Source organism: Ranitomeya imitator, chromosome 3 (assembly GCF_032444005.1).
Source record: "Ranitomeya imitator isolate aRanImi1 chromosome 3, aRanImi1.pri, whole genome shotgun sequence".
Lineage (NCBI taxonomy): Eukaryota > Metazoa > Chordata > Amphibia > Anura > Dendrobatidae > Ranitomeya > Ranitomeya imitator.
This window is the reverse complement of record NC_091284.1, coordinates 753,738,706-753,762,244: the sequence shown is the minus strand read 5'-3', so window position 1 is coordinate 753,762,244 and position 23,539 is coordinate 753,738,706. Positions and strand designations below refer to the sequence as shown.

Below are 23,539 nucleotides of genomic sequence, written 5' to 3'. Positions count from 1 at the left end.
GAGTGAAAGACAACAGTGACTCAATTATCTGAGCTTGAGTGAAGGACAACAGTGACTCGATGACCTGAGGTTGAGTGAAGGACAAGAGTGTTTTTCTGACCTGAGCTTGAGTGAGGGACAACAGTGACTCGATGACCTAAGCTTGAGTGAAGAACAACAGTGACTTGATGACGTGAACTTGAGTGAAAGGCCACAGGGATGATGACCTGAACTACTGTATATTTTTACATAGTTTTAGGAATCTTCATTAGCATATGAAAGGGTTAAAAAATGTATTTCTAAATATGCACTCACGGGGGCACTCATGCCATAGGACGCAATTACCAACTCTCTTGAAACATCTGGGAGGCTCAAAAGAAAAGGCAGACCCCCCAGAAGAGTTGGTGAATCTCCGAGGTGCCGTCAAAATCTCTCAGAAAGCAGCACTTCTGTATGTTTCCTTGTTCATGTCACCAGGATGCGCCAATATTGGACAGTACCCTGGTCTATCCCTGTCCCTGGATTACACCTCAAGTTAAAGATGTCAGGTTCACATGCCTTACTAAGGTCCTAAATTAACCCTTATCAGAGGGTGAATAGAAGCTGAAGTGTATAGGAATGCACTTAGCAGACAAACAAGGGGAAGACAGACAAGGTTAAATGAAAATAAAAATCATACAAAATACACTCCCCATACAATAGAGTGAAACAAAGGGGAGTTAAAGGAAGGAGAAACCAAATAGGAGAGGATGAGGATATGCACACAGACAAGCTTCAAGCAACAGTCTCCTGAACAAACTCCAAACGCCAACTCCAAACACAGACAACACCGCCAACTTAACCAGGCATTAAGAACTAACACTGGTGACTTCTACGTATATATATATATAATGTTCTAAGTATACATATATAGCAGAAGGGAGTGGCCAACCCTGAACAGCTGAGACAATCCAGATAGGAAAGATCCAGGAGCTTCAACTTAATCCTTGCACTGCTAGCAAGTAAAAAAATCTGCACTATTTCATAAGTTGGTGAAGTAGTTCTAACCAGTGCAGGAGTTTGTGACACCAGACACCGCAATCTTCTGGTCTCTCTCTGCCGTGGTATTCCCATGACAGACACCCCACATATAAGATAAGGATTATTTTATGGAACAACATTTATTGATTTCATCTCCACTTTGTTCTTGTGTAAGAATTAAACAACAAATTGCCCATCCCCTTCTAAATTGTACAAAATACTTAAAATAACTCATTGTATATGTGAAATATTGTATATCCAGTAAAAGCTTAGAGCATCACTCCAAAGTTTTTTTTATTTCATCGCTGGAGTTGTATCACCAGTCCATGTTCCCTCACCCTCGTAATATACCAGCCGCTCTCTTATGCTATTCCCTGTGCTGCTCCAGTCCCGTTCAGCCATCTTGTGACCGTAGCTTTTAATTGATGTAATGATCACAAGCTAACAGTATAAGACTATAAGAGTCTCATTCTGTCTTCATAGCCTGACATCCAGCAGGTCACAACCTGAAAAGACTAACCAGTGCGACGGCGGTAACAGAAGAAGACGGCGGCTGGTAAGAACATTACTAGGAGCAGGGAACTTACATCAGTAATCAGCGACGAAATGAAAAAACGCTCTCCATCCAATCTCTATAAGCTCGAGCTAGTTTGCAAAGAAGAATAGGAAAAAAAATCAGCCTCTAGATGTGCAAAAATGGTACAGACATACCCCAAAAAACTTGCAGCAGTAACTGCAGGAAAAGGGGGTCTTACAACGTATTAACTCAAAGGGACTGAATACAAATGCACAGCAAAATTTTCAGATTTATATTTTTAAAATATTTAGAAAATCATTTATCATTTCATTTACTCTTCACAAATACTTATTACTTTGTGTTGTTAATTAATGTAAAATCCTAAAAAAAAAAAAATACATTTACGTTTGTGGATGTAACGTGAAAAATGTGTAAAAGTTCACGGGGTATGAATACTTTTTCAAGGCACTGTACATAAATCTCATCCACTTTGCTGAAACCCGGGGAAGGTCCTCCGTTTATTATTTTATATGCGTAAAAGTCCATGAGGCCATGGTTTTTTAAAACCCTTTTAATATTTTGCCTAGTTATATTACCTAGAGGAGAGCATATTGGAAATGTTTAGAAACAATGTAGTTGAGTACATTCATGTTTGGTCCCGGTGGGATGGTGCTTGGCTATCTTGTACATATACGTGCATTATCCCCATCTGTTCTCTGCTTCCATTTTGCTCTTTACTCATACGCTCATTTCTACTACAAGATCCTGTGCGCATATAATAAGTGTCTATACGGGCAGGATAAGGGTCTCCATCTGATTGTATTTGGTGTTACAATAGTAGAGACCTAGGTTTGATGGAATTCTTGTATTGATTGATAGTTTTCATCCAGAATACACCTTTCAACAACGTTCGTGATGTCACTGTGCCCTTAGTGGGTCAATAATAATATCCCTGGTGGACCAGTGCCCACATACTTGTCCAGGACCTTTATGTAACAGTACAATTTTATTCAAACTGTAAATTTTTACAATAGCAAAATGAATACAATTGGTTTCTTCACCATAACTGTTTTTGCCAAGTCTTCATACCATACACTTTTATGACAAGTATCCAGTCACAGATTATATAGTTACATAGTAACATAGTAACATAGTTAGTAAGGCCGAAAAAAGACATTTGTCCATCCAGTTCAGCCTATATTCCATCATAATAAATCCCCAGATCTACGTCCTTCTACAGAACCTAATTGTATGATACAATATTGTTCTGCTCCAGGAAGACATCCAGGCCTCTCTTGAACCCCTCGACTGAGTTCGCCATCACCACCTCCTCAGGCAAGCAATTCCAGATTCTCACTGCCCTAACAGTAAAGAATCCTCTTCTATGCTGGTGGAAAAACCTTCTCTCCTCCAGACGCAAAGAATGCCCCCTTGTGCCCGTCACCTTCCTTGGTATAAACAGATCCTCAGCAAGATATTTGTATTGTCCCCTTATATACTTATACATGGTTATTAGATCGCCCCTCAGTCGTCTTTTTTCTAGACTAAATAATCCTAATTTCGCTAATCTATCTGGGTATTGTAGTTCTCCCATCCCCTTTATTAATTTTGTTGCCCTCCTTTGTACTCTCTCTAGTTCCATTATATCCTTCCTGAGCACCGGTGCCCAAAACTGGACACTGTACTCCATGTCTAACTAGGGATTTGTACAGAGGCAGTATAATGCTCTCATCATGTGTATCCAGACCTCTTTTAATGCACCCCATGATCCTGTTTGCCTTGGCAGCTGCTGCCTGGCACTGGCTGCTCCAGGTAAGTTTATCATTAACTAGGATCCCCAAGTCCTTCTCCCTGTCAGATTTACCCAGTGGTTTCCCGTTCAGTGTGTAATGGTGATATTGATTCCTTCTTCCCATGTGTATAACCTTACATTTATCATTGTTAAACCTCATCTGCCACCTTTCAGCCCAAGTTTCCAACTTATCCAGATCCATCTGTAGCAGAATACTATCTTCTCTTGTATTAACTGCTTTACATAGTTTTGTATCATCTGCAAATATCGATATTTTACTGTGTAAACCTTCTACCAGATCATTAATGAATATGTTGAAGAGAACAGGTCCCAATACCGAACCCTGCGGTACCCCACTGGTCACAGCGACCCAGTTAGAGACTATACCATTTATAACCACCCTCTGCTTTCTATCACTAAGCCAGTTACTAACCCATTTACACACATTTTCCCCCAGACCAAGCATTCTCATTTTGTGTACCAACCTCTTGTGCGGCACGGTATCAAACGCTTTGGAAAAATCGAGATATACCACGTCCAATGACTCACCGTGGTCCAGCCTATAGCTTACCTCTTCATAAAAACTGATTAGATTGGTTTGACAGGAGCGATTTCTCATAAACCCATGCTGATATGGAGTTAAACAGTTATTCTCATTGAGATAATCCAGAATAACATCCCTCAGAAACCCTTCAAATATTTTACCAACAATAGAGGTTAGACTTACTGGCCTATAATTTCCAGGTTCACTTTTAGAGCCCTTTTTGAATATTGGCACCACATTTGCTATGCGCCAATCCTGCGGAACAGACCCTGTCGCTATAGAGTCCCTAAATATATAGTTGATATACTTTCTTGATGTATTGGATCATTTCTAACATCATATTTTTCTCATTTATTTTAGTTTTTTTTTTTTACTGAAGGCTGCCATATACAAGCACTGGGCAATAGCTACTGATTTCAGGGCTGGACCTTTATCTTATCAGTATGGAGACATCCCAGCTCTTCTCCGACATATGAAGTTGAGGGACAGAAGCATTGGGCATGTAAAATTCTAATGCCTGATACTTTTGTTCTCCTTTTAAAAATAATTAGCTAGTATTGAAACCTCATGTAATGCACACTCCACTGAACTGAGCGTGCACAAGTATGGGAGGGTCGGGAGAGATAGCCATCAGCAACACAAGCATTTGATGGAACACTTCTTGGAGGTGGTTTGCATGTTGACCTATTCCATAGACGGACGCAATAAGATAACCAAAGAATACCAGATTTGGCCAAATGAAAGATGTAACTGCCTATGGGCAAATCACTGACCAAATGTTAGTGCTCATTATCATGCAGCCTAGCGTTGAGCCAATTACCGTAGTCAACAAATGGGTGTGAAAACATAACATTGGTCAACCATAATAATACTCTGTGTTCCTTAACGTCTCTATGCTAAGTACTCCCTACATCAAAATATCCTCAAGGCTATATCTAAGTAATATCTATGAAACACAGCATTAGACCAATGTGAGTACTCCCTACACATCCCATGAATTGACAACTTTGGCGTTAACATATCTCAACATTCTAAAGGTTCAAATCAAACCATTTTATTTGGATACTTTGGACTCTAAAGTATCTAGAAAATGAAGAAAACAGGATGAGGTCCCATGAAAACATTGCATGTTCTGGCGGGAATTTTATCTATTCGTTCAGGGTACTCCTGCAACTCATTCCATGAAACCCATCTGTCAATCCAGCATTTAATATCAGACAGTAGAGATGAGTGAATCCAAGCTTTTTGAATGCCAAACACGGACTTCTCCCGAAAGTTCATTTTAATATTCGGAATTCTGGGGGAAGTCCTGGAGGAGATTTAGGAAAGAGGAGAGAGAAAGAGGGAAAGAAAGCGAGAAAGAGAGAAAGGGAAAGAGATTTCAATGGAGTTCGGGTCAAGTTCGGCTAAAGTTCTGGTACCAGAACCGAACTTTGGACTAAAGTTTGGTAGGGTACCAGAACATGAACTTCCACGGGTCTGCTCATCGCTACCAGACAAATTAAAGTTCAAAAGGCAAGTCATGGACACACTGTGACAGGCAGATCAGACATTGCCTTCAAGCGTTTTCATTGTCTGCCTTAAATGGCTACAAAGGGGAAATCAGCAGTGATACTATAAATTGCTCATTTTGGCTTATCAAAACAATTTAAGAATCCAATGATAAAAGATAGAGCGTAAGGAGCCCATGGGGTACAATGGAGAATTTGTTAAATCTCCACAAGAACCTTTTCTGAATAATTTAATAGCTTACAATGTGACATGGAGCAACGCCAAAAATCTAAGCTTATCCTGGCTGTACTGTACCTCTAATGTGCGGCTCCCAAGAGGTCATCTGGTTTAACAAATTATTTTTCAAATATCTGATTAGTAAGTTAGGGATATAAGGGATAACGTTTTTCCTTGTGGAAAATAACATGCCAGGCATACCAGTGTAAGGAGGCTTATTCCTGTCCTCTTCCACAAGCAAGAGGCAATTTGCACATTTAATTTCCCATAGGAGCATTGCACGGCTTATAAGCCTCCTCACACTGGCGTGTGAGGCATGGCACTCTCCACAATAAAAAACATTATCCCTTAGATCCTGTCAAAGGCATCTCATACAGCCAAGTCAGATCTCATTCTTTGCACTGATGAGGGGAAAAACGCTGAAACAGGTGTCTGCAAATTGAGATTCTGGTTTGGATTTTATCCTGGCTCGGTAAAGGGTTAATATTGACTTTCAGGAATGCTCCTTCCAAAAGATGGCAATATACTGTAGTTCAAGTCTTCTTCCTCTCTGAAGAGGCAATTTGCATATTAGCAAGTTAAGGTACCGTTACACTTAATGATTTACCAACGATCACGACCAGCGATACGACCTGGCCGTGATCGTTGGTAAGTCGTTGTGTGGTCGCTGGAGAGCTGTCACACAGACAGCTGTCCAGCGACCAACGATGCCGAAGTCCCCGGGTAACCAGGGTAAACATTGGGTTACTAAGCACAGGGCCGCGCTTAGTAACCCGATGTTTACCCTGGTTACCATTAATGTAAAAAAAACAGTACATACTCACATTCTGGTGTCTGTCACGTCCCCCGGCGTTTTGCTTCCCGCACTGACTGTGTCAGCGCCGGCCGGCTGTAAAGCAGAGCACAGTGGTGACATCACCGCTGTGCTTTATGGCCGGCGCTCACAGTCAGTGCGGGAAGCTGAAGGCGGGGGACGTGACAGACATCGGAATGTGAGTATGTAGTGTTTTTTTTTTTACTTTTACAATGGTAACCAGGGTAAATATCGGGTTACTAAGCGCGGCCCTGCACTTACTAACCCGATATTTACCCTGGTTACCAGTAAACACATCGCTGGATCGGCGTCACACACGCCGATTCAGTGATGACAGCGGGTGATCAGCGACCAAAAAAAGGTCCTGATCATTCCCAGCGACCAACGATCTCTCAGCAGGGGCCTGATCGTTGGTCGCTGTCACACATAACGATTTCGTTAACGATATCGTTGCTACGTCACAAAAAGCAACGATATCGTTAAAGAAATCATTATGTGTGACGGTACCTTTAGTAACTGATAGTCTCCTCATTTGGGACCTTCACATATTAGAGTCTAACTGAGAACCAAAACAAGATAAATTACCGTAAGTAAAGTATCAATCAATATATTATTCTTAAATTTCCAAATTTAAAACAGTAATTGTAGAAAAGAGATTTTTCGCACGTAACTGACTAGTGATTTGGTAATTATTGCCTGGAATTATGCTCCTATCATCTTTATCAATGGTAATCACACTAAAATTAACTGCAGAATTTCTATAATGAAGAACAATGGAACGGAATTCCTCCGCTACATTGTAATTATGTTGTTTCCACCCCATGTGACAGGGAATATGTGCATAGTGGATAACTAATACCACTCACTGAATCTTACAGAAAGGGTTTATTTTTCTGAAAAAATATCCACAGCTTCTATACAGTTTATTCTGTGTGACCCATCATTGGCTTTTTATTGTATTAGAAATGTCAACTTTTTGTTTTCTGAAAAAGATGAGAAATGTCAGAATGTCTCCAGATTTAGTGGTCTTATGTGTCAGACTATAATGTCCATGTATTTGTAACTTTCTTCATACAGTTTCAGAACATGTAAAAATGCACGATCCTTCCAAACGCACTAATTCACTTTCATCTAATGACGTTAGTATCTTGGCTTAAGATTTGCAACTCAGTGGTTAGCATTGTTGCTTTGCCGATATGGGGTCCTGGGTGCAAAGAGTTTTTATGTTCTTCCCGTGTTTGCGGGGGTTTCCTCCCACATAGGAGGTCCTGGGTGCAAAGAGTTTGTATGTTCTTCCCGTGTTTGCGGGGGTTTCCTCCCACATAGGAGGTCCTGGGTGCAAATAGTTTGTATGTTCTTCCCGTGTTTGCGGGGGTTTTCCTCCCAGACTCCAAAATTTAATTTAGATTGTGAACCCCAAGAGGGACAGTGATGATGATTATGTCTGTAAAGCGCTGTGGAACATGATGGCGCTATAGTAACAGTTAGCAAGGTTGAAAAAATACATTTGTCCATCCAGTTCAGTCAGTCAGTCAGAATAAATCCCCAGATCCCCAGATCTACGCCCTTCTAAAGAACCTAATAACTGTAAGATACAATATTGTTTGAGAATGTCTCCAGGTATTGTAGTTCCCCCATCCCATGTTAATTTTGTTTCCCTCCTTTGTACTCTTTTTTCATGCACCCTATGATCCTGTTTGCCTTGGCAGCCGCTGCCTGGCCCTGGCTGCTCCAGGTAAGTTTATCATTAACTAGGATCCCCAAGCCCTTCTCCATGTCAGATTTACCCAGTGGTTTCCCGTTCAGTGTGTAATGGTGATATTGATTCCTTCTTCCCATGTGTATAACCTTACATTTATCATTGTTAAACCGCATCTGACACCTTTCGGCCCAAGTTTCCAACGTATCCAGATCCATCTGTAGCAAAATATTATCTTCTCTTGTATTGACTGCTTTACATAGTTTTGTATCATCTGCAAATATCGATATTTTACTGTGTAAACCTTCTACCAGATCGTTAAAAAATATGTTAATAAATTAAGTGCTAAATACATGCAGTTGAAGGGAGTCTATGGCCTCAATTTATAAGGGAGTGTTTATCAGATGGCGTTCTGGAGTCAGAGACATGCCTCTTAATGAACCAGGTCCGTTGGACAAGTGGTGTGTGCCTCAGCACAAATCTTACTCCAGTCGGGGGACTGGTGTAAGGCTTGTGGTGTAAGGCACACTGAAACTTGTCATGAATTTGATAAGCGGGTGTTAATCAAGCCCTTATCTTGTCCCAGTTTTGCTCACTTTTTCGGAGCTGAGTGAAAACAGAAGGAGAACATAAGTCGCAAGATTCTAGCGCAGCCTTGCATTTAGCACTTTTTAACGCTTTTAACACCAGAATTCTGTCGTAAAAGCTTTGATGAATGGAGCCCTATAATTATTTGTTCTAAAGCCCTGATTTATCAAAGCAATTTTCCCAGAATTCTTGAGTAAATTGATTTGAATAGCTGCAAAAAATGTTTGCAAAAATTCTGCGACTTGTGGAAATTCCACACGAGTTTCTCGCAGCTCCGCCAAGATAGGAGTAGCTGAGGTGGGATAGGGGTGCAGCAGGGGGTTTGATGCCACATCCCATCTAACTCATAATGAGCTGCGACATTCCTTACACTACAAATCTTACTCCAGTCAGAGGCTCATCGGACGCTCCTAATTCAATAAGAGAAAAAGGAAGTTTTCTCCAGTGATGAACTTTAAACCGACGCGTTTCGACAGCTAGGTCTTAGTCATGGTCAAAACCTGTCGAAACGTGTTGGTTTTACCTCCAGGCTATCTGTGGTATGCCATGCCCTTGCTTTTATAATGTCAATACAATAAACATGAAGTTTTATTCATAAAGTGCATGGCTGGAGAAAACGTCCTTTTTCTATTTGTGACCCACGCCCCGGACCAGGGCGGCTCCGTGCGAGGACTCATTGCCAGACAAGGTGCTTGTACACATGGTGAGCTGACATCACATCTTTTCCCTTTCCATTACCTGCTGTAATTCAGTAAGAGGCGCCTCTTAATGAATCAGACGTGTTTAACGCCCCCTTATCAAGACTGGCGTGAAATCACTGTCCTTGATGAATCAGAGCCATATTGCTTTAGTCATGAGACAGAACCACGTAAAACTGGGAAGATCACAATAAAAGTATAGAAGGATCATCCTTATTCTCATTTGCACATGGAAACACAAGAAACAATGGAATGAAACATAAAGGGAGAAGATACAGATTAGATATCAGAGAAAACTTTTTGATAGTGGGGGTGATCAATGAGTGGAAAAGGCTGCCACAAGAGGTGGTGAGTTCTCCTTCAATAGAAGTCTTCAGAGACTGGACTGAGATGGTTTAGTAAATCCTGCATTGAGCAGGTGGTTGGACACGATGACCCAGGAGGTCCCTTCTAACATTCTATGATAAGTTAATTGAGTGGGGGCGACACGCTACTACTGTACAGCTCCCAAGGAAATGGGGCAGTAAACAATGTCTAGCATCTAACTGAAAAGAATATTTGGCAGCAGTAAAGCCTGGTACATCATCTGTTTTCAGCCAATCAGAAATGCCGAGAACTCTTATGGTGATGATAATTGCCTGGTAGCTGTTGATTGGCGAACACCAGCTCACAAATATCATTTTCAGATGGATGCTAAGAGAACTTCCAAAACATTGCATTGTTTTAGATCAGTCCTACAGAAAGATTTTGAAATTTGTGAGGGGTCTGGACCTAGTCAGTCTCAGCAACAGACCAGCTGTGAAAGAGGCCTTGGAGGAATTGGAGTATGAGCAAGGGAGCAGCTGTCTGGCTGTTGAGAGAGGTCAGTGAGAATGAAAGAAAGATGGGTCCTGGAAAAGAGCTCATCAAATATAGTGCTTAGGAGGCTGATGAGTCTAAGAGACTGTTTGCAAGGAAGCCAGTGGCTAGGTATTGTCAGAACAAACTTAAAATTAAGAGATTTAGGCATAGGAATGATTGTCGTAGGCCTGACCAAAGGCTATTAGCGATTAAAACTTGGAACATGCATGCGATGTAAGTGGAAGAAGAAGGAATTAGGTCTACAGGTGACCACATCACGGTATCACTAATATAGAATCAGCACCAGCAGTTGTTCTCCGTAGTGTTGCTATAGTCAAGGAAGACTAAATACTAAAGAAACTGTTGCGCTAAACTGTATCCTGTTGAAATCCGCTAAAGTGCAACTTTTAAAGAGGTGGTATCCCAGTGTATGGACCGTCGTCTTAAACTGTGGTAAAAGGGAATGGTGTATGTGATATACAAGTGTGAGAGGTGCATATAGTACAAGCATGCATCGATTCTAGAAACAGGTGCTGGCTTACTGGTTTCAAACATTCCCAGAGGCACCAGCTCATTTATGCGCCAGTATGCTGTGTTACATGGGTTTGGGGAACAGCTGTTACCTACCTTGGGGCATATCCTAATCTACTGGCCTTATATAAAGATTATAAAACAGCTGCAACTCTTCTATGGCTTACTAGAGTTGAACAAAATGGTTCTTGGGACTTTGGTCCAGCACTATGTCGGTAGTCCATGGCTACTGGACAAAAGCCCTGCTAATCTCCTTACACCTGCTGGCATTCCCAGTGTCTCTCATGATTGGTAGGTCCGGTGTGATGTCGTGAGTGCATCATGCCACAACAATGATGTCACACGAGACCTAATAAACAGAACGGGCATTGGGAATCCTGGCAGAAAATGGAGGATAATGGCTGTAGCGGATACTACCGACATGACTGCTGTACCAGAGTTCTTCATATCATTGTCTACCACTTGATGTTCAACAGACTTTGCCCACTGATTGTGAGAGTAATCAGTAATCTGTCTTCCAGACAATAACCATTATGCTTATAAAATAACAGCTGCTACTAGAATGCCTGTGGCACATTGTGAAAAAAAATATTGTGTGAACTTTGTAGATTGTGAGCCCTCGCGGGCAGGGTCCTCTCTCCTTATGTACCAGTCGTGAAATGTATTGATTAAGATTATTGTATTTGTCTTCTATTATGTATACCCCTCCTCACATGTAAAGCGCTATGGAATAAATGGTGCTATAATCTACTATATAATTGTCTAAGGGTCACTTCCGTCTGTCTGTCTGTCTGTCTGTCACGGATATTCATTGGTCGCGGCCTCTGTCTGTCATGGAAATCCAAATCGCTGATTGGTTGCGGCAAAACAGCCACGACCAATCAGCGACGGGCACAGTCCGGCGGCTAAATGGCCGCTCCTTCCTCCCCACAGTCAGTGCCCGCTCCATAATCCCCTCCAGTCAGCTCTCACACAGAGTTAATGGCAGCGCTAACGGACCGCGTTATGCCGCGGTGTTATGCACTCCGTTAATGCTGCTATTAACCCTGTGTGACCAACTTTTTACTATTGATGCTGCCTATGCAGCATCAATAGTAAAAAGATCTAATGTTAAAAATAATAAAAAAAATAAAAAATCGTTATATACTCACCGTCCGTCGGCCCCTCGGATCCAGAACAGGCCTTTCCCACTCCCCGCGACGCTCTGGTGACTGCTCCATGCATTGCGCATCATCTCGTGAGACCGCAATGCACTCTTGAGACCGGAGCGCGCGAGGAGCGTCGGTAACCGCTTCGCCATGATCCGGGGGCCAACGGAAGGTGAGTATATAACTATTTTTTATTTTAATTCTTTTTTTTAACAGGGATATGATGCCCACATTGCTATATACTACGTGGGCTGTGCAATATACTACTTGGGCTGTGCAATATACTACGTGGGCTGTGCTATATACTACATGGGCTGTGCAATATACTGCGTGGGCTGTGCAATATACTACTTGGGCTGTGCAATATACTACGTGGGCTGTGCAATATACTGCGTGGGCTGTGCAATATACTACGTGGCCTGTGCAATATACTACGTGGGCTGTGCAATATACTACATGGGCTGTGCAATATACTACGTGGGCTGTGCAATATACTACGTGGGCTGTGCAACATACTACGTGGCCTGTGCAATATACTGCGTGGGCTGTGCAATATACTACGTGGGCTGTGCAATATACTACGTGGCTGTGCTATATACTACGTGGCCGGCTGCGAACAATCAGCGACAGGCGCAGTCCTGTGTATTCAATGTATTATTCTAAATTCTTCATAAATAAACTACATACATATTCTAGAATACCCGATGCGCTAGAATCAGGCTACCATCTAGTAATACATAATAATAATAATAACTATGTAGCGCTCCTCTAAGGTTTAGCATTCTTCAGTGCAGTGTGCTGTGTATGTGCTATTCAAAATCACTGAAGCATCCTTCTCTGTGTGTAGATAAATTAATTAGAGAGAGGCTGACAGTTTCTGAAAAACCAAACTCAAATGTGCAGATAATTACCCCTAAGGCAGACTGGATTTCTCCATAACACGGACATCACATGGCAGAAATGGAAATGTCACATTTCCCCTGTCATACCTTTAAAAATTTGATGTCCAAACAATGGATGGATATATCTGTATTCGGGAAACCTAACTGCTTCTGTGGCTGCAATCACCATGGTTTTTAGACTTTAGGAACCACAGAAATGTAATATCAACCCAACCCAAATTATGGATATATCATAGTCCTGTTTAGTTTGTCTAGGATGGTAAAAATATACTCAAAAACATGAATGTGAATTGTAGATCTGCACAAAATTCTGTGGTGACTCCTCTGCCAGAAGGTTTCAAAGATTCCATCTGGAAGACATTTCTGTATTTTATCATTTTTTATTTTATACTTTTTTTTCCTTGAGTGTATGTCTTTTTGTTATTTTATCTTTTTTAAACTTTTTTAAGCACTGTAGCTTTTTTCATAAATGAAATCTAAAATTGTATGCTTCTTACTTGCTGCTCTAAACGAACCCACAACTTCAACGAGGGAAAGAATAGCCTGGTTGTACTACCCAGTGAATGCCAGAATGCAAGAAGGGTACATGACACTACATACAGAGCTCCAGTGTACAATATCACCGGTGATCACTGTATTATCTATTTACTGACACTATATACAGAGCTCCTGTGTATAATACAACCAGCGATCACTATATTATCTATACACTGACTGTATACAGAACTCATGTGCATAATATCACAGGTGAGCACTGCATTATCTATACACTGACACTATATACAGAGCTCCTGTGTATAATATCACCAGTGATCACTATATTATCTATACACTGACACTATACACAGAACTTCTGTGCATAATATCACCAGTGATTACTATATTATCTATACACTGACGTTATACACAAAACTCCTGTGTATAATATCACCGGTGATCACTGTATTATCTATACACTGACACTATATATAGAGCTCCTGTGTATAATGTCACCGGTGATCGCTGTATTACCTGTACACTATAGACTATATAAAGAGCTCCTGTATATAATGTCACTTGATCACTCTATTAGCTGTACACTGACACTATATGAAGAGCTCCTGTTTAAAATGTCACTGGTGATTACTGTATTATCTATACACTGACACTGTGTACAGAGCTCCTGTGTATAATGTCACTGGTGATCACTGTATTATCTGTACACTGACACTATATACAGAGCTCCTGTGTATAATGGCACCGGTAATCACTGTATTACCTATACACTATAGACTATATAAAGAGCTCCTGTATATAATGTCACTTGATCACTCTATTAGCTGTACACTGACACTATATGAAGAGCTCCTGTGTAAAATGTCACTGGTGATTACTGTATTATCTATACACTGACACTATATATAGAGCTCCTGTGTATAATGTCACTGGTGATCACTGTATTATCTGTACACTGACACTAAATACATAGCTCCTGTGTATAATTTCACTGTTGATCATCGTATTACCTGTACACTATAGACTATGTACAGAGCTCCTGAGTATAATTTTACTGGTGATCACTGTATTACCTGTACACTGACACTATATACAGTGCTCCTGTGTATAATGTCACTTGATCACTCTATTAGCTGTACACTGACACTATATGAAGAGCTCCTGTGTAAAATGTCACTGGTGATTACTATATTACCTGTGTACTGACATAATATACAGAGCTCCTGTGATTCCAGCATTACCTGTACACTATATACGGAGCTCCTGTGTATAATGTCACTGTTGATCCCTTAACTATCTGTAAACTGACACTATACACAAAAATCCTGTGTATAATGTCACTGGTGATCCCTGTATTACCTGTACAATAAATACTATATACAGAGCTCCTGTGTATAATGGCACTGATAGTAATATTATGATTATTAATAATGTTTTTGTTATCAATATTAATGATCAATATTGTAGTATTCCGTCACTATGTGGTGGTAATATGTGGTCTGGTCATGGTGTGGTGGTATTTCTCACTTGTATGTGGTATTATTCGGTCACTATGTGGTCTGCTCATGGTGTGGTGTATTTTTCCCTTGTCGTATTATTCAGTCACTATGTAGTAGTAATATGTGGTCTGGTCAGCGTGGCGGTAATTATGACTTGTATGTGGTATTGTTCGGTAACTATGTGGTGGTAATAACTGGTCTGGTTATGGTGTGGTGGTATTTTGCATATATTTGGCCTGTGGCTGCAGATTCCAGAGATTAGGTGCCAGAGACCATTGAGGTGACAGAAGGACGGGTGCTTGTCTTTTCCAATTTGAGCAAGGTTCCTTTAGTACTAATTTTAAGAACTTGTAGCATATCCTTTAATACTATTCACCCTATTAAGGAGTGACTGGGACAACGTGCACTGGACAGGAGGTAATGAGAGGGTACATGAAGGTACATGCAGGGGTAAGGGCTTTTACTTTTAGCTCCTGTTACTTGTTTTTTGTGGTTGAGGAATGTGACTTTTTTTGAAAATGAATGTGGCTTTAAAATGGGCATGGCTTCTTAACAAAAAACAGGGAACCTGTTAAAAATTCAAATACCGCCACTGGGTGAGCGGACAAGTGAGTGTGAGAAGTATGGTTCCCTTCACAGTTACATTCGAGTCACGAATGTCAAGAATCAGTCTTTGTGACAGTGTATATAACTAAGATTCAGGGCAGTCAACACCAATCTGTCAAAATACTCTTTCAGAAGTCTATAAATCTATGTTGGCACAAGTATGAGCCACACCAGTCAGCTCCATTCTCCTTAGGCCACCCAAGAATACATCACACTTGTGAGATACTAGCTTGTTGTCGCCATTTCACCCGCTTTTAATTACGGTTTAGTTACGATCAGACTTTTACAGTTTTTGCTCAAGGCAAGAAAACATAATATTCATATCTTTGGGAAACTAGGTTACCTCCATAACATTTCTATTTAGAGTACACTAGTGATGACTTCAAACAAAACTGTGCTGTGCGCCCAGTGGGTCAGTAAAAGCCAGGGGCAAAAAATTGAAAAAGAGTCAGAAAGAGTGTTTCCTTTTATTTAGCACTTGATGTTTCCCTGTGCTTCAGACATACATGCAATCACAATGGCACAATAACTGGAGATATTACCAGTACAAGAAAAATATGTTATGTATCTTTAGAAATAAATAACATTAATAAAATAATAATACTATCTTTAGAAACAATTATATTTTCTCTTGTAAATTCTATCCCTGGTTCACACCTATACCATTCTATATATTTTTATAGATTCACCTTTTTGCTTCACATGTGCCATTTACATAGGGGACCATAGGAAAATTCGGACCTGTACCATAGGCAAACATTTTCTATTCTACATAAGTCTTCTGCCCAGAATAATAGAGTAAATCAATGTTCTTTTCACTTTTGTGTGGAGAAAATAGAATTAAAACCTTTATAGAAACCCTAATAAAAAGCCGCCATAGTACTACCATATGGCCTCATCACGACAATGAGCAAAATATATAATAATAATTGGGTCACAGGCGCAGAGCTTTGTAAGGATGATACTTTACCTAAGTAATGAGAACTAAGGAGTCTACAGAGAATAGACAGATAGATGTGTAGATTAATTGTAGTATTAACAAAATGACGTCTAGTCTGTATGTTTTCCATTCAAAAAGCTTTTTATTTTTAAGTCAACAGTTATTTGCTGCATCCAAAGTCTCTCATTTTTTTTCTTCTAGTTCTCATTAAAGGAGTCCTCCAGGCTTAGGATATTGTTGAACGGATCGGTGCTACGCTAACACCCGGCATTCCCACCAATCAGCTCCGTTCAACAGTGGACGGAGCTGTGATATTCTGCTACATTCACTGCTGACATCTGGCCGCGTGTGGGAGTGTTTTGGGTATTGGTCCCACACCGGTCATCAATATATAGTAAGCCCAAAAATCCATCGGACGTCCATAAACATGACCTTCTGATATGTGTCACATACTGTACATGTCAAAGGATCACATTAGTAAAGTCTGTCATTTCCAACGACTGCCAATTTTTAAGAACAAAATGGCTTGAGTCTCAAGACGCTAGAATTCCTTCTTAAATAAATAACTGATGATTCCAGGAGCACAGACTTTACAAAACCATCACAGAAAATAAAAAATATCAGAAGACTAATCTCTGTGGATTATGGATTTGCCCTTTAAGGACACTGATTAATCCAATTTTCATTGCAAGACACATAGCTATTCAAAACCATGAAGTTCAAAAGAAGAAGACAGCAAGACCAACCTTAGCAAGGGCGAGAAACTGATAGATAAACATGTAAATGTTATGAAGGGAATCCTTTATCTTTTTGGATGAGGGCTAAGTGACATTCATAGAGAATGTGGATGATGGCTTTGTATGTTATTACTCTCTAAAACACCATCTATACTAAGCTGGAGATGTATAACCCAAGTTATTAAAGGGACTGTGTCATCAGGTTTTCCCCACATAAAGTATGGCCACCATCTTTAAGGCCTCTCTTGCCGCACACCAGAATGTCGTAAAAAAAGTCTCCAATCCCAAACAAGACCTTTCATTATACCCCCATTTGGTGCAGTCCGTTCAGATGGACGTCTTGCTTCGGCGCCCTATGTAACCCGGAAATCACCATTTTCCAGCCCTGCTTCGTATGGATGGCGTGTCCTATGTCACCCACACAGTGTCCCCCAATCGCGTTCCCTGCCGAGGGCATAGCAAAGTACTGTAGTGCGCATGCACCGGCTTTACTTCCGGGTTATCAGCGCTCTTTGGCCTTTCCCCTTGCATGCACAGTACAGTACTCTGAACATCGTAGAGAGAAGTGCGCCTGCGCAGGAGAGCGATGGGGGGGCACTGTGGGTGACATAGGACACATCATCCACACGAAGCAGGGCAGAAAAATGGTGATTGCAGGCACAGAGGATGAGCCGAAGCAAGACTAGAGACACCCATAGGGCCGAGCCGCCCTGTCTGTGGCTATAATGAGAGATCTTAGTTTGGAATCTGCACAGGGGATCAGGGACTTTTTTCACAGCATTCTACCATAATGTAAGAGAGGCCTTAATGGTGGTGGCCTACTTATTTATGGGGGAAAACTGGTTCCATTTAAGAAATGTAGTCTTGAGAGAGCATTAGCATGTCCCTAACGTATAATATATATATTATATATATCCGCACACACAATTCATTCTGGCAGAGCACATTTCGGATTAACAGGTGACATTGACAACAGGAAGCGATGTATAAGTGCATGGAATATTCTGCCAGCAATAACAAAAGATAAGAGATGAAAACTGTACCCTCTGTCTCCGCAGGCTTCCTGGGCTTGTCGGTGATGGGCTTGGCGACTTCCCCGAGCGAGGAGTGGAAAGCTGGCTCCCTGGGGTACCATTGACTGGGAGAATAAAACAAGGAGAGCAAGTTAATTAAAAAATGATCTTCATCTCCACGTGACCTTGTTTGCACTGAGTCAGCCTGTAATGTATCACTGTCATTTGTCTGCACTTTCCCTATAAGAAACAACCATTTGTGCTTCGCTTCATTCATGAGGCTGATTGCAGTCTACACGGCAGCAGTGAAACGGCGAGAATACCAATCCACACCCAGCCAGTGTGGCCTTACACCTGCAGCAGGATGATGTATGTCCTGGAGGTACCGGCTGAAGCGCAGCATAACCCTGCAGAACCGGTAATTGCATGCTACATATTATACACTCTAATACATGAACCAAGAGGAGAGCAAGAGCAAGAGGATCACAGTCACTGTGCAAAGTATTATAGAACTAAAATATTAATAAAAGAAGCAATTTATTCCCTCTCTGTCTAATCACTTGCATAGTTACACTGATAGTGCATTAAAGTTTTACATTTCTTAATTAATGTGGCAGTTTTGTATTCACAATATACAAATATAATCTATAGCTAGATATATATATATATATATATATATATATATATATATATATATATATATACACACACAGTACAGACCAAAAGTTTGCACACACCTTCTCATTTAAGGATTTTTCTGTATTTTCATAACTATGAAGATTGTGCATTCACACTGAAGGCATCAAAAGTATGAATTAACACATGTGGAATTATATACTTAACAAAAAAGTGTGAAACAGCTGAAAATATGTCTTATATTCTAGGGTCTTCAAAGTAGCTTTGATCACTGCTTTGCACACTCTTGGCATTTTCTTTATGAGCTTCAAGAGGTAGTCACCAGGAATGGTTTTCCAACAATCTTGAAGAGTTCCCAGAGATTCTTAGCACTTGTTGGCCCTTTTACCTTCACTCTGCGGTCCAGCTGACCCCAAACCACCTCGATTGGGTTCAGGTCTGGTGACTGTGGAGGCCAGGTCATCTGGCGTAGCACCCCATCACTCTCCTTCTTGGTCAAATAGCCCTTACACAGCCTGGAGGTGTGTTTGGGGTCATTGTCCTGTTGAAAAATAAATGATGGTCCAACTAAATGCAAACCGGATGGAATAGCATGCCGCTGCAAGATGCTGTGGTAGCCATGCTGGTTCATTATACCTTCAATTTTGAATAAACCCCCAACAGCGTCACCAGCAACGCACCCCCACACCATCACACCTCCTCCTCCATGCTTCCCAATGGGAACCAGGCATGTAGAGTCCATTCGTTCACCTTTTCTGCGTCGCACAAAGACACGGTGGTTGGAACCAAAGATCTCAAATTGGAACTCACCAGAACAAAGCACAGATTTCCACTGGTCTAATGTCCATTCCTTGTGTTCCTTAGCCCAAACAAGTCTCTTCTGCTTGTTGCCTGTCCTTAGCAGTGGTTTCCTAGCAGCTATTTTACCACGAAGGCCTGCTGCACAGTGTCTCCTCTTAACAGTTGTTATAGAGCTGTGTCTGCTGCTAGAACTCTGTGTGGCATTGACCTGGTCTCTAATCTGAGCTTCTGTTAACCTGCGATTTCTGAGGCTGGTGACTCTGATAAACTTATCCTCAGAAGCAGAGGTGACTCTTGGTCTTCCTTTCCTGGGGCGGTCCTCATGTGAGCCAGTTTCTTTGTAGCGCTTGATGGTTTTTGCCACTGCACTTGGGGACACTTTCAAAGTTTTCCCAATTTTTCGGACTGACTGACCTTCATTTCTTAAAGTAATGATGGTCACGCGCTTTTCTGTACTTGGCTGCTTTTTTTGGCATAATACAAATTCTAACAGTTTATTCAGTAGGACTATCAGCTGTGTATCCACCAGACTTTTGCACAACACAACTGATGGTCCCAACCCCATTTATAAGGCAAGAAATCCCACTTATTAAACCTGACATGGCACACCTGTGAAGTAAAAACCATTCCCGGTGACTACCTCTTGAAGCTCATCAAGAGAATGCCAAGAGTGTGCAAAGCAGTCATCAAAGCAAAAGGTGGCTACTTTGAAGAACCTAGAATATAAGACATAATTGCAGTTGTTTCACACTTTTTTGTTAAGTATATAATTCCACATGTGTTAATTCATAGTTTTGATGCCTTCAGTGTGAATGTACAATTTTCATAGTCATGAAAATATAGAAAAATCTTTAAATGAGAAGGTGTTTCCAAACTTTTGGTCTGTACTGTATATATACACCACACTAATTTATATACAAATATATACATAATAATATACATCTATAATCTATAGGTATATATTATATATATAAAGATATATATGCATATAATACTAATTTATATACAAATATATAAATATTAATCATAATATATTAATAATAAACACATTTAATCAATAGCTATATATTATACTGTATATATATATATACATACAATACTAATTTACTGTATATACAAATATATAAATATTAATAATAATAATAATAATAATAATAATATACAAATATAATCTATAGCTAGATATTATATGTATATATATATATATACACACATACAATACTGATATATAAAAAAAATATCAATATTATTATTAATAATAATAATAATAATAGTAATAATAATAATAATAATAATAATAATAATAACATACAAATATATATCCTATAAATGTTATTGCATTGTTTATATAATGCTATTTTTTCTCCATTATCTTTTATAACATAAAAATGTAACATAACTATGAAGCACAATCTAATGACTTCATGCAATGCTTTTATAGCTGAATGACATCTAACAGTTCACCTGCTATAACTATAATTACTGGCTGCTTACATTGTACATTGTAACTAAGGTGACTGCACAATATACCTTATTATACCCGGCTCGGTGCTAGAAATATTTACATTAACACATAATAATAATAATAATAATAATAATAATAATTATACTATTCACTATCATCACCGTAACATAGCTGAAATAATAATGCAGCTGTAAAGGTTTCAAAAATTGATCTAACGTTGTGAATGTTTAGGAAATGAGTAGGTGAACTTACCTTCTATAAGCTCTAACATGGGTAAGGCTTATGTGATAAGACAGGTTGTATATAAAAAAGAACAAACCAAACACGACGTGAATGAATGAATGTAAAGCCAGTGCTGCCTTGTGGTTGCTGAGGCTCTGGCAGCGCGGTCGGGAGGCAGCGAGGAGTTGATGGGATGCTGAGCTGCTCATACACTGAGATGCAGGATGCAGGAGCAGACGCTTTTAATGCGTAAGCCTGACGTCTTCCGAGCAGCAGAGGGAGGTGCAGGTGCAGAGTTGGGGCTATATCAAAGGTATCCGAACATTGCCGCGAAACCAGTGGAAGGACTGCCCCCCTTCCATCCCATCACTGTCACTATCCTTCTCTTGCCATTACACCCAAAGGCTGCTAATTTAATAAGCTTTGGTGTGAATCATTAAAGCTCTTCAACAAGGGTAAAATATCAATTGACTCATCTTCAAATTGGAAAGACAATAACTTTTAATATCCAATGATGATTATTGAAACAGCAATTAAGTGGGAGAGCTGTCTTACTACTGTAAGGTTTCTAGAAGAATGTGGCCAGCACGGTGGCTCAGTGGTTAGCACTATTGCTTTGCAGCGTTGGGGTCCTGGGTTCAAATTCCGCCAAGGACAACATCTGCAAAGAGTTTGTATGTTCTCCCCATGTTTGCGTGGGTTTCCTTCGGGTTCTCCTCTTTCCTCCCACACTACAAAGACATACTGATAGGGAATCTAGATTGTGAGCCTCAATGGGTTCTGAGAATGTTTTTTCGGGACATATTATACTTCATAATAGTGGTAAAATTTATTCGTTATGACTTGCATTTATTTATGAAAAAAAAACGGAAATTTGGCAAAAATTTTGAAAATTTTGGAATTATCAAACTTTTAATTTAGGTGCCCTTAAATCAGAGAGTTATGTCACACAAAATAGTTAAAAGGTAACATTTCCTACATGTCTACTTTACATTAGCACACTTTTGGAAACATTTTTTTTTTTGTTAGCACATTATAAGGGTTAAGAGTTGACCAGCGATTTCTCATTTTTCCAACAAAATTTCCAAAACCATTTTTCTAGGGACCACCTCACATTTGAAGTGACTATGACAGAAGGTACCCAAAAGTGACACCATTATAAATCTGCACCCCTCAAGGTGTACAAAACCACTTTCAAGACATTTATTAACTCTTCAGTTGCTTCACGAGAACTTAAGCAATGTTGAAGGAAAAAATTAACATTCAACTTTTTTCACAAAAAAATTACTTTAGATCCAAACTTTTATATTTTCACAAGGGTTACAGGAGAAAATGGACCCCAAAATTTGTTGTGCAATTTCATCTGAGTACACCCATACCCCATATGTGAACTGCACTGTTTGGGCGCACAGCAGGACTTGTAAGGGAAGGAGCACCATTTGACTTTTTGGATGGAATCGACAGCGGATACCATGTTGCGTTTGGAGAACCCCTAAAGTGACTACACAGTGGAAACCCCCACAAGTGACTCCATTTTGGAAACCACACCCCTCAACGATTTTATCCAGGGTTACAGTGAGGATTTTTAACCCACAGGTACGACCCAGAAACACAGAATTTGATAACATTAGGTTGTCATATTGAATATGTCGTCACTAGTGTTGAGCGCAAGTGCTCGCTAGTCTAGTTTGCATCAGGTGCTCGGGTATGCACCAAATATTGCAGGTGCACGATAGACATGCTCGAGTTCTTAAAGGATCCGTGATACTCCCTGCATACCCAACCACCCGATGCAAACTCGAGTAGTGAGAACTTATGGTAAAAACTAGCCATCACATAGTCATCTTTTTTCTAACTCCAACCATAACACAATCCTAAACCTAACCCTAACCCCAACCCTAACACAACCGTAACCCCAACCCTAACCCTATCACAACCCTAACCACAGCCCTAACCACAACCCTAACTGCAAAGAATAGAAAAAATTACAATTTTTTTATTTTCTAATTTTTATGTCAATAAGGGTGTGACAAAGGGGGATTTTGATTCACTATTTTTATTACTGTGATAGGGTCTATTACAGTGATCCAAAGGAACCAATAAGAAAAATTCCCTATTGTTGCTGGGTACCGGCTGGCAGATCTCGGCAGGCACACTGCGCATGAGCCCACCTTTCTTTTCTAGGGAGAGGATGTGGAGGGCTGGGAGACAGATCAGGAGGTACCGGGGATGGCGAAGGTACCAAGGGTTTCCGGGGACCCCATTTTTCTCTTCTCTGATATGCTAGATCATATCTGAGGAGAAATTAATTTTTAATCTGACTTT

The 23,539-nt window shown here is 40.3% G+C and overlaps 1 protein-coding gene across 7 annotated transcripts in view; it reads right to left on the bottom strand.

The window, feature by feature from the left end:
- The window catches only part of DCLK1 (doublecortin like kinase 1), a 560,719-nt gene that overhangs the window by 158,071 nt on the left and 379,109 nt on the right, over positions 1-23,539 (bottom strand). For 5 of the 7 annotated variants that reach the window (XM_069758966.1, XM_069758968.1, XM_069758965.1 and 2 more), the window contains exon 6: positions 18,121-18,215. In XM_069758966.1, coding sequence (XP_069615067.1) covers positions 18,121-18,215 — 95 coding nt within the window. Of the gene's footprint in view, positions 1-18,120; positions 18,216-21,244; positions 21,534-23,539 lie in introns of those variants that run through there. The other 2 variants (XM_069758970.1, XM_069758969.1) reach the window with 2 other exon arrangements.